Source organism: Stegostoma tigrinum, chromosome 15 (assembly GCF_030684315.1).
Source record: "Stegostoma tigrinum isolate sSteTig4 chromosome 15, sSteTig4.hap1, whole genome shotgun sequence".
Lineage (NCBI taxonomy): Eukaryota > Metazoa > Chordata > Chondrichthyes > Orectolobiformes > Stegostomatidae > Stegostoma > Stegostoma tigrinum.
Window position 1 is genome coordinate 40,274,821 of NC_081368.1, and position 13,175 is coordinate 40,287,995.

Sequence of the window (13,175 nt, forward strand, 5' to 3'; positions counted from 1 at the left end):
ACACCTTTCCTCCTCCTTTCAGGATTCCTTTCAGGATTCTGAAGTGACCATTCAATTTGTACGCGCTCTGCTCCTCAATTATCCGTAGCAGCCTGTCTCCTTCCATTGCACTTTTCCATGCAAACTGAGGTGCAGCACTTTTCCTTTTATCGACTAAACTTCTAAAGTCCTAAATGCTCGCTTCAGATGGAAAAGCAATTGAAATGTATTTTTTTCAACTGAGTCTATATACATTTAGAGTTTACAATGTGATCTCTCGACAGGGAAGAACAAACAAAGATTGGGTGATCGTTTTGCAAAGCACCTCAATTGAGAGCACAAATATTAAACTCCGAGCTACCAGCGGAGTCTTATTTTAATTCTTTACCTTGCTCTCACCCTGATATCTTTTTCCTTGGCCACTGCAGTGTTCCAGCATAGCTCACCATAAGCATGAGGGATAGCATTTCATCTTTCAGTCAGGTACATTCCAGCCTACTAGACTTAATATTGAGTTCAATAATTTGAGTGCAAACTCTGACTCCTGATTTTCTTTTCTTTTCTTCATTATTTTCTCTTATTTTCAAACGGCAGGATTTCTGCTCTTTCGCTTCTTTAGTTGCCCTATCATCATTCCCTTCGGCCCTTTAAGACTATTCTTTTGTCATTCATTCTCAAACTTTCCTTCTATTCTGGTTGCACCCATCCCTTGGTCAAAATCTATGATCATTTCCAATTTTAATGAAACATCATTAACCTGAAATTTCTGACTCTGTTTCTCTCTCTACAGTTGCTGCATGATTGGCTGAACATTTCTGGCACTTTATTTTTAATTCACGCATGCACAGTTTTCTGCTTATTGAAATTAAGTTCATTTGCCCATTACCTACCATTTTGAAAGTTTACAACAATCTTCCATATTTTATGAAGTTATTAGAAGAGTGCAAATCCCAATTTGGAGTCATCCACAAATTCAGAAACTAAACTGCATTTCTACTTGAAATCCCAATACTTTTTGTAAATAATTAATTACTTCTTTTATAGTCAGTTACGGTTGGGTTATTAAATCTCAGAAAATGGCACCTACTTCCTGATATTAATTGAGATAACTGATTAGTCTGGTAAATAGAATTTTTGCGGCTATTTTACAACTTACACTGCATCCATACAGCTACACTTTCAAATTTAAGCCTGTCTCACCTGGTCTGAGGTATTTGGTGCTTTTCGACTGATCTCCAGACTAGCCGCTGCAGCCATTAATAAACAAGTCTTTTGACCAATTAGAATGGCCTTGTCGGTTGAGACCATCTGTGAAAGCTAAACAGAAATATGCTGCACTTACATGCTCTGTTCAAAGATCAGAAATAACAAATATGCATTTGAAATTCAAATTTGGTGGTGGAATACTCATATTAGTCCAAAAATTGATAGAAGAAGAATAACAGGCTCCCCACTATACAATTCACCTTATTTTCTTTTCCATTGACTTAAAACTGTGTTTCCTTTCCACATACTTAAATAATCAACGACATGTGACAGTTTTCATCATGATGGTAAAAGCACTTAAAAATCTTACGGCTAGTATTTTTCGTCTCTTCCTCATTCACCATCCAATTTACTCATCTGTTCAAATCTTCTTTGATTAAAGAATTGCTGCAATTCCTAGCATACAGAAAATAGCTCACCCTTATCCAAAAACAAAAAGGTGAAAGTAAGTTGCTGGAGGGAAACTCTTGAAATTGAGAGATAAGTGAACCTCTTATTCAATTCACTCATAGGAAACAAATGTCACTGGAATTTGTTGTCCACGAGAAGTTGGGATGATCTGCGTTCTTGTATGTTACAGTCACATGCTGTAGGTAAGCACACAATATTGTTGGAAAAGATGTTCCAGGACTTTGACCTAGCAACTGTGAAGGAACAGCAATATGTTTCCAATTTAGGATGGTGAGCAGCTTGGAGGAGAGCTTGCATGGGAGCTCTTCAAAGGATTTGAAGAGTTTACACTCTTCCAATTGTATGAAGCATTTCAACACTAAGTGCTTATATTCCTCCACAATTAACAACGAGAGCTAGATCCTGAACTAGTTACTGGATAATTAGGAGCATTAGGTTGCTACTTCTAGTTTGTGGGCTCCAGCCACCTCCTCTTTACCCGTCCATCCCCAATCAGGATGTTCTCAGGGCTCTCTGCTTCTTCCTAGAGAAAACACCTGAACCGTCCCCATCCTCACTATCATCTCTGCCTGGCTGAGCTCTTCCTCACCCTAAACAACATTTAATACTTCTCACTTTTTCAAAGTCAAAGGGTGGCCACGAGTACCTGAATGGGCCCCAGTTATGTCTGTCTCTTTGTGGGGCAACTTTATCTCCAGTATGTTGGTGAATCATCAGTGCTGCTTTCCTCTCTAATTCAGATTTGGGAAAGTTTATCCATTTTGCTTCCAATATTCACTTCATTCTCGCCTTCACTAGGCCCAGTTCTGACTCCTTCCTTGATACTTCTGCTTCCATTTCTGGAAACATGCTGGCCAACAATATACACTACAAATCCACCAACTCCAACCGTAACCTTGCCTATGCTTCCTCACAATCTGCTTCCTTAAAGATTCTATTCCATTGCCCCAGATCCTCCAACTCTGTCGCATCTGATCTGCTGATACCAACTTCGACAATGAGCCCTCCAAAATGCCCACATTATTCCACAACTAAGAATTCCCCAGAACCTTTGTGAACACACCCTCACAGCCAGGTCCAATCCATCTCCTGCACTTCAGCCCTCATCTCGTCTATCCACTCCCACAATAGTCACAGAATCTCCCTTTCCTCACCTACCACCTAGCCACTATCCACATCCATAGGATCATTAGCCACCATTTCTGGTGACTCCAGTGGATGACCCCACCAGACACATTCTCCTCTCTCCCTTGTTAGGGTTCTGCAGGGATCATTCCCTCAGGGGCACCCTGGTCTTCAACCTCTCCTCCACTCCCAACACATCTCCATGTCAAGTTCGTTTTCGGAGACCCTCACGGACTTGCTGCAATAACAAGACACTGACCTGTTTAGAAAAACACAAATCCTTTTATTACCAAGCAAGTACAAGCTGTGGAGAATCACTGTGCTTAACCCAGCACAGAGTGCAGAGTCACGCAAGTAATTCTCCCCGAGCAGAGGACAGTCCCCGCTTTTTATACTTTACAAAAGATATGATACATAAAACGATTTCACAATTTACAATGGCATGATACATAAAACAATTACTACAACAGACAAAAACAGGACACTAAACAATTATTCCACAACAACGTAAAAGACCAGGATATAGTATTGATTGCTAGTGAAGTAGCTGCTAATGGCAGGAGGCAATTTCGAGTTGTTGTCCGGGACAGATTGTGATTTCAAGTTGCCAGTTTGTCTGGCTAGAACAAAGTCAGTGCCCTGGCCCCTTTGCCAGCAACAGAAGTTACATGCTTTAGAGGTTTCACACCTTTACAAATTTTCCCCACCTAACCCTATTTGAAACAGTTTGATTCTAATTTTAATTCAGACAGGAAGCTTAAGACAGTGCCTGCATACCTATGTGTGAGAAGATAAGGAGTTACAAAAGCTTTACACTGAATTCCTAGCTGGGCAGGAAGCTTCAGGGCAGTGCCTGCGTACTTACGTGTAGGTAGATAAGAGTTTACTTCTATAAACTGAAGTCTCTGCATAGGAATCAAATGCAGATAAAAGACTTTAATTTATATAAGTATAGAAATCAATGGGATGTTATCACATTAACATCTCATCCAGACCCCCAATACACATTGTCCTACAACTGCAGGTGTATCACCTGCCCCTTTACCTCCTCTCTCCTCACCAAAGCCCCAAACACACCTTCTTGAAGCAGCGCTCTGCCTGCACTTCACTCAATCTAGTCTACCGTATTTGCTGCTCATGATGTGGTCATCTCCACACTGAGCAGATTGGGTGACCGCTCCACAAAACATCTACGTTCTGTCCACAAAAATAATCCTTCCAGTTGCCTGCCATTTCGATGCTCCACCATGTTTCTTGACCAATGTCACTGTCTCATATATGCTGCAGTGCCCCAGAGTTCAGGACAAGGTGGAGAAACAGCACCTCACTTTCCACTTGGCAATTTGGACTCAATATCGATTTCAACAAATTTTAGGGTTTGGGCACCTTCCCCCATTCCCACGCTCCAGGTCATGTCATCACATGGGCTGGTACCACACATTACCCATTGTCAGCATCATCAGCTGCTATTCATTCTCCTGGGCTGACCTTTACAGCGAATTGTTTTTTCCTCACTCTTAGGGCTTTTCTCCACATATCATTTATTCCTTCCCTACCCCACCTTCTGCATGAATACCAACCTTTTCCTAGTTATCATCAGTTCTGAAGAAGTGACCCCAAATGTTAACTCTGCTTTCTCACCACAGATGCTACCAGGCCTGCTGAGCTTTTCCAGCAATTTCTGCTTTCGTTACTGAGTTAGGTTGCTATTGTTCAAAAATGGAATTACACATTTACACACGGGATGGCACGGTGGCTCAGTGGTTAGCACTGCAGCCACACAGCACCAGGGACCCGGGTTCAATCCCAGCCTCGGGCGACTGCCTGTGTGGAGTTTGCACATTCTCCCCGTGTCTGCGTGGGTTTCCTCCAGGTGCTCTGGTTTCCTCCCGCAGTCCAAAGATGTGCAGACTAGGTGGATCGGCCATGCTAAATCGCCCATTGTGTTCAGGGGTGTGTGGGTTACAGGGGGATGGTTCTGGGTGGGACGCTTCAAGGGGCGGTGTGGACTTGTTGGGCCGAAGGGCTGTTTCCACACTGTAGGGAATCTTAAAAAAAATTTATGAAGATTAGTGCATTGGTGTCCTTAAGTAGGTATCAATTTGCTAACTGGCTTTTCACGATGAGAAAATAAGCAAAAGTGACTCATATGGTGTTCTTTATTTCTCCCTCGTGATTCTCCGCCATTCTCAAAACATTTGGCTTCTTTTACCTGAAATTTTCAGTCTATTTTTAAAACGGCTCAAGGTCGACAGGAATTACAAAGTATTTTCAAAATTATGGCCCTTTTTCAGTCCTGTCTTTCAGCATAAATTATTTTTCTCCTGAATTTGTTCCGAGCTCCCCCTTACTTGGCCACAGATCCTGTACACCAAAAAACAAAACAGGCCCTTCAGCCTTCCAAACTTGCGCTGACACATTTTCCCTTCAAAATCAAAACAGCCTTCACTTGTAGGATCCTTTTCCCTCTATTCCCTTCCTATTTGTCCAGGTGCTTCTTGAAAGCTGCTATTATTTCTGCTTCCACCACTTCCTCTGGCAGCACGTTCCAGTCACTCACTGCCCTTTGTGCGAAAACCTGCCTTGCCACCATCACCCTGCCCCCCACCATCTCTGCACCTAGAACCTGTGTCCCCTCGTAATTGATCCCTACACGCTGAGAAAAAGCTTCATACTTTCCACTATATCTATTCCATTCAAAATATTATAAACTTCTACCAGGTTGCAAGGTATACAGCTGGGTGAACACAGAAGGCCAAGCAGCATCAGAGGAGGAGGAACGTTTTGGGTCTGGACCCTTCATCCTGCTCCTATGATGCTGCTTGGCCTGCTGCGTTCATTCAGCTCTATACATTGTTATCGGCAGTTCCCACTATCTCTCCCAGTCTATCCAACCTTTCTTCATAGTTAACATCCCCTATAACAGGCAATATCCTGGTAAACCTTTTCTGTACCCTCTCCAACATATCCACATCCTTTAGCCAGCGTGCTGAACAGAGCTGTATGCAATATTCCAAATGTGACCTAACTAAAGTTCTATAAAACTGCAGCATTACTTGTCTATCCTTATACGCAATGCCCCTTCCAATGAAGGTAAGCATGACACAGGCCTTTTTTACTACCTTATCCATTTGCACTGCCACCTTCAGTGATGTGTGGACCTGCACACCCAGATCTCTCTGCATATCAATACTCCTGAGGGTTCTGCCATTCACTGTATAATTTCCACCTGTACATGGCCTTCCAAAACGCATCACCTCACATTTGTTCGGAGATCATCTCATATTTGTCTGAACATTTTTGAAAAATGTGGCAGCTTTTCTACATCTTCCCAGTACTACTATTTAGAAAAACAAGGTTCAAAATGGTTCAGCTCTTCTACATCAATCCAACCCTGCTCCAAAATCATTTTACCTTCAAATTCTGTGTCCGTGCTCAGGTTTTATTTTGTTCTTTAAGCTTTTCCCAACAGCACTTTCTGATCTCAATTCCCATTAGCCACTTTATCACCACTTGCAGCAACAATTTATTTTCAGCATTCCTCACCCCAATCCCAGGGACAGCTTCATCCACTGTGGTTACTTTCAACTCTAATAGAAATGCTTCCTTCAGTTGCTAACATTCACTTCAATTATTTCTGCTGCTCCATTCCAAGTTCAACATTCACCCAACAGTAATCATATTATCACTGCCTGTCAGAGTTTAAGAGATATTTTACAATCCTGACCCCTTTTGCAATTCAATTTCACTTGCCCAGTCTTCTTCCTGATTTCCATTATCTCTCCATTCCAAGGAGAAACTCTCACTCAAACCCCATCAAACTCAAATCCTATTCAGCTCCCAAGACGTGTTAAAAGCTGAAAGAACTGCAGATCCTGTAAATCAGAGTCAAAACTGGAAACAGCTGGAAAAGCTCAGCAAGTCTGGCAGCATCTGTGGAGAGCAAATCCAGTCCTATCCACTGCTACTTCTGATGCTGATTCATGGTATGAAGGGAAGGAACATCTCTCCACTCTTCAGCTCAGATCTGTTGCAGTAAGTTTCAGCCCAAACCATAAATGAATATCTCAACCAACAATTTTTATGCACCTTATCCCCTGATTTACCATGGGAGATTAACAAATATTTCTATTGAAAGTTGTTGTAAGGGACTAGATTTTCCAGCTTGCATATCAAGAAAACAGGCATCTTTGCTGGCATTTTTGGAGCAGATTGTATCTTATGCATCCACTTTTTAGCTATCACAATGGCACACAACAAAAAACTTAAGATACAGCTTCAACTTACCTGATAAGAAAGAATGAAGAAGTCTCTCATTCTGCTTGGGCAGTTCTCACACTGCAGAGCTAAATTCCAGGCTTACAAACACAAAACACATCGGTATCATGTATAGGTTTGTAAAAGAAAAAAATCCAAATATTTACACGAGCTTTGTAGCTATAGTTAAAAACACTGGAACTTGTCACTCAATGAATTTATGATCAAATTAATTGGTTTTTTGAATCATAGCAAATTCTCAGCTCTTTTGCACATTTGTCAAAGATTTTCAAATCAATGCACTTACCATTTACAGTGCTACTGCCTCAAAAGGGCACAAGGTCCAAAATGCAGCTGGGGGGTAACCTTTGCATTTTGATTTTTGGGCCAAACTAAAACTGAATATTTTAACATTTTAAGGTACAGAATGCATCCAGTTTTGAAGCGTCAGGCCTTGCCTCAGGGCAGAGGTTGAATCCCATTGTAAGGTTAAAAAGGTACAGATTGGTCCAAGTAAAGAAGCTGAAGAGCTCTGCAAGAGACAGAAAATGCCTTTCGAAACTGTGGAAATAGTTGCTCAGATGATTGGGATTTCAGTACAGAGACCATCCCACTGGGTCAGGGTAGGTGGTTGTGGTTCATAAACTAGCCCATGAAAAGATTTTGCTGTAGCTGTCAATAGCTCTTTGCAGATGGGAAGCTGATTGCACATTCTAGCTGGTGAAACAGGAAGTGCTTTATTTTATCTCAACAAAATGCTGCCTGAATTGTTGAGTTTCTCCAGCACTTTTTGTTTCTATTTCAGATCTATAGCATTCCCGTGACTTTATGTTTATTTAGACAGGTTTGGACGCTGAAAATACAAACACCATCTTGGCAAGAAGTAGTCTAAAAAGAACGCTCAAGTAACAAAAAGAAAATTCAAACATGTTTTAAGATAAAAAGACATTTGTTTCATATATGTGTGCAAATAATGCTTCTTTCACAGACTGTAAAGAAAAAATGTCTTTAGCTCATTCAGAATCACTGTAATGCAGTTGATTCCCATTAAACAACGCTTTAATTAGCCAAGAAGTGACAGGGTCACAATGCAGCTTTTCTCTACCTCACCTTTAGTGAATGAAGTCAAGGTCAACAGCTTGGACTGAGGTCAGAAGACATTAAAAAAAATCATTTTATTAATTCCCTTGTGGGTCTGTTGATTCTCTTCCCTGAATTTCCCCAAGGAGATTAGCATCAGATGTTAAACCCACTGCTGCCAGTTAAAATTTAATCAGGATCTAAATTATTTAATTAGACACCAAATGCAAATTTCAATGACATTGCTTGCCTGTTTGTGTGAAGGGCTTGCATGCTATTTGAAACACATTTGTTTGAGGGTTTGGGTGTATGGGAATCATAGCAGTAAACTGACCACCAGCATTTCAGTCTATCTAATTTTCCTTTCTAATGCCTAACCAATGTTTAATTTTACCCCTTTCATCCTGTCCCAAGTCTAGTGCAACACACATACTAGTACAACATATTTGATGGAAACTTTAATCATAGTTACAAATGAGTTAAACACTGAATGTTCCAACAGTTGTTTGATCAAATAGTTCTGACATTGTTTAGGCCTGAGCCTTTGGACACTGAAGTTTTCCTAGTATGTAGACGTACATGCTTGCTAATATTTAACAAAAACTTTTCTTTACCTATTTTTCGAAACCAATTTGCTTCACTACTTCTCAGCTCAGCAGTTATCTTTCCTTCAGCTAGGTGAACTACTAGTTTTTCATGAGCTAAAAAAAATTGCATAAATAATTTTTATACAGCAAGAATTCTTGCATATGCTCTTTGTAACAGCAAGAAATTTGTTTACAATTCTTTTTGATCATTAATGAAGTTAAATATGTGAAAGTTACATGAAATAACCTTAAAAGAATTAAAACTGCCAAATCTGAATTTTCCGCATACAATTTCCCAAATTCAATACGCCATCAATTCTTCACAACGTCACATTAACTGTTAGCTAAACACAAGAATGTGAAGCCAAAACATAAAAGAAACAAACAACTTGACTGGTAAGTTAAAGGTTTTCATCAGGCTCTAAAGGAGTTGAAACAAAACTACTAAATTTACATGTTGCAGATAAAGACAAATCTTTGTTTTAACTAAACATCAGCAATTAACATCAGTTAACCGTTGTACAATTACAGCAATAAATGGTAAAACATAAAATATGAATATTTTGTGTATCAACATTATAAGTACCTTTTCAAAAAGTTTGATTGTAATGCAATGAGCCAAATTCCAAGTCAGCGACACAACCAAAGTGTAATATAACATGGCATTAGACAATTAATACAGCTGAGCATTTTAAGAATATGGCAGATAACATAGTAGATGGAAGTAAAAATCTAACAATATTTACTACTGCCCTCAAAATATAGGGAACCCTTAGTGGTGTTATGGTTGTTCTAAAGAAAAATCATGAGCTGGAAAATGTATTGTCAACAAGCAGATCTGAAGATTAAAAAGATATCAAAAAGATTTAATATTGAAGGTCAAGAAGCACAATTCAGGCTACTGATAAGATGATACTGGATCGAGGTAATGACAGACATTGCTGTAGGGGCAATAAGCCATTAAGCTTCATTGTGCTATGTTGCAATGCTCTCGTATTACTACCAATGCAAACTCATCCTTAATCTGCACAGGTTTTTACCCCTCTTATAGAGCTAAATATCTTTCTTCTCCTATGCAGATACTGGCAACAGCTAACAAATCTCCCCTAAGATTAAACAAACACAAGAGACTTTAAACGCCACTTACGGAGGAAGAAGTCACTAATTCTTATGAGGCTGCATCAATAATCAGCCAGGTTTTCATCCGCACCCTCCAACATCTCAGGGCGCTATAACTAAATTCGACTTGATGAGCAGATTGTTGACGTGATTCCGCTGATAGTTCAGCAAGAAATGCTCCAGGTCTCTGACACTCAGAACTACCAGAAATCAAGCACCTGCCCAAACCCAGGCAGTAGATGAAGCCACAATCTTGACCAGAGATATGTCTTTCACAATACACATAAAGACATGCAAGCAATAAACAAGCATGTCAAAAGTACTCAGTAGATTGCACCAAAGGATTGAGGAAACAATATCATCATCAGTACCCTGATAATTCGAACTTGCATTTGGCTGCCTCCATGGCAGGGTGATGGCCTCCATGGAAGGCCATGCCCATCATGATCAGTACCTACCAGATTTGCATTCAATGGCAAGGAGAGGGGCCTTGACCTCACTTTATAACACAATGTAGAGCTGATGGAACACAGCAGGCCAGGCAGCATCAGAGGAGCAGGAAAGCTGACATTTCGGGTTGGGACCCATCTTCAGAAATGGGGAGGGGGGGGGAGAAGGGAGCTCTGAAATAAATAGAGAAAGGAGGGGTGGAGTTGGGGATCCCACCTTTCCTCCTCCTCTGATGCTGCCTGGCCTGCCATATTCCTCCAACTCCACACTGTTACCTCTGACTCCAGCATCGGTAGTTCTTTCTATCTCTCATGGCCTTACTTCACGTGCGTCTTCCTTTCAGAGACAATACCCAAAGGGAAGAGGAGCAGTACACAATACTCACAGAAACATGTGCTCAGGGTACTCCAGAAATCATGGCTCTGGCCCCTTCCCTCGTCTACGATGTTAAACCTTACAACAGTTTCAGCAAACAGTCTGGGAAGGAGAATCTCAACAGATATGGCCCTCCAGGCACAGAAGATTGCAGCTAAGATGTTGCATTTTAATGCATACAACAACGAGCCTAAAAGGAATGTACAGAGAATGTGGTAGGGCGTGGCTTGCACACATCATGCACACTTTTATCTTTATTGTGTTGACAGCGTAGAAAAAGGGATGTTTCCACACATCACTGGAAGGGAAATTTTCAAGGAACAGTACTGCCATTCAAAACTAGAAGATACGCAATGGGTAGCTCACTTCATTCTCTCCCAGAGCAGAGTGGATAGTTGCAAAATCTCTACACAATGTACTGTCTTCCACTGGTTCGTTGATGTTTTAGGACAGGGCAACTGAATAAAATGTACAATCTGAAATATCAATGGGTTACAGATGATGAAAGGCTCGAAAAGACTGGATGGTACATGAACAGGAATGGCTTAGAGAGACATGGGCCAAATGCTGGCAAAAGGGACTAGATCAGTACAGAACTTCTGGTCAGCATGGCTAAACTGTACTAGAGGGTCTATTTCTGTACTGTGTAACTCTAATGACTCTATAAATTTCTGAGATTTTCTCCCTACCTATCAGCTATCATGACAGATGATATCCTGAGGGAAGCCTCAAGGACTCTTTAATCTTAACAGCACACAATATTAATGGTCAGTCTTACTGATTGTTGCTATCTCTCAACATTAAAGGACATGTAATTTGTCGTTACTTGAAAGTTATTTGTCGTTACTTTGACACCCAAAGACAAATCAGGAGTACAATGGAATACACTCGACTTGCCTGGACGAGTGCAGCTCTAACATTTAAGAAGTTTCACATTCAAATTCAGTCAATGCACCCCACATGATTGGCATGCCACCTACAAACATTCAATCCTTCCATGACTGATGCAGTAGCAGCTATATACAAGATGCATTGCAAAAATTCTCAGAGGTTCCTTATACAGCACTTTCCAAATGTGCGAATCTACCATTTAGGATACAAGGAGCATACATGGGAACACCACCAGCAGCAAGTTTTTCTCCAGGCCACTCAGTATCCTGGCTTGGGAAAACATCACCATTTTTCAGTGTCACTGGTTCCAAATTTTGGAATGCCTCTCTAATAGCATTGTGGGTATAACTATATCAAATTCAATTCCATTGGTTCAAATCAGTAGCTCACCACCATCTCAAGGATAACTAGGTTTGTTCAATAAACTAGCTGGAAAAACCAACATTCCATGAAGGAATAAACAAAAATGTTTAACCAGACGGTGAATAAGACATCCAGCAAAACAAAAGAAAGATCGAAGACCTCAAAAATGATAAGGTGCAGAATTGTTCTGCACTAAGCCAGGGCTGCTCACCAGAGTACCAACCAAATCTTAAATAGAGGTTCTGGACGTGAGTTTGCTCGCTGAGCTGGAAGGTTAGTTTTCAGACGTTTCATCACCATTCTAGGTAACATCATCGGTGAGCCTCCGACGAAGCGCTGGTGTTATGTCCCGCTTTCTATTTATCTGGTGAGGTTTCCTTGGGTTGGTGATGTCATTTCCTGCGTTGGTGATGTCATTTCCGGTTCTTTTTCTCAGGGGATGGTAGATTGATTTGGAGCCAATGTGTTTGTCGATGGAGTTCCGGTTGGAATGCCATGCTTCTAGGAATTCTCGTGCGTGTCTCTGTTTGGCTTGTCCTAGGATGGATGTGCTGTCCCAATCAAAGTGGTGTCTTTCCTCATCCGTGTGTAAGGATACGAGTGATAGTGGGTCATATCATTTTGTGGCTAGTTGATGTTCATGTATTCTGGTGGCTAGCTTTCTGCCAGTTTGTCCAATGTAGTGTTTGTCACAGTTCTTGCAAGGTATTTTGTAGATGACGTTTGTTTTGCTTGTTGTCTATATAGGGTCTTTTAAGTTCATTAGCTGCTGTTTTAGTGTGTTGGTGGGTTTGCGGGCTACCCTGATGCCAAGAGGTCTGAGTAGTCTGGCAGTCATTTCGGAAATGTCTTTGATGTAGGGGAGAGTGGTTATGGTTTCTGAGCCCGTTTTGTCTGTTTGTTTGAGTTTATTGCTGAGGAATCGGCGGACTGTGTTCCCTAGGGTACCCGTTCTTTTTGAATACGCTGTATAGGTGATATTCTTCTGCTCTTCGTAGTTCCTCTGTGCTGCAGTGTGTGGTGGCTCGTTGGAATAATGTTCTAATGCAGCTTCGTTTGTGGGTGTTGGGTTGGTTGCTCCTGTAGTTCAGTATTTGGTCCGTATGTGTTGTTTTCCTGTAGACACTGGTTTGAAACCAAAAAATGAAACCAGATGGATCCAACACACCACGCTTCTACGGACTACCAAAAATTCACAAACCAGGAGCCCCCCCTCAGACCCACAGTGTCGCTCCCTGGAACACCAACCTACAGATTAGCCAAGGAACTACA

At 41.1% G+C, this 13,175-nt stretch overlaps 1 protein-coding gene across 1 annotated transcript in view; it reads right to left on the bottom strand.

Moving 5' to 3' along the window:
- Positions 1-13,175, bottom strand: part of tex11 (testis expressed 11) — a 330,058-nt gene that overhangs the window by 53,224 nt on the left and 263,659 nt on the right. Inside the window, exons 19-21 of the mRNA XM_059651258.1 lie at positions 8,733-8,819; positions 7,069-7,139; positions 1,180-1,296 (exon numbers count right to left, since the gene is read on the bottom strand). Coding sequence (XP_059507241.1) covers positions 1,180-1,296; positions 7,069-7,139; positions 8,733-8,819 — 275 coding nt within the window. The remainder of the gene's footprint in view (positions 1-1,179; positions 1,297-7,068; positions 7,140-8,732; positions 8,820-13,175) is intronic.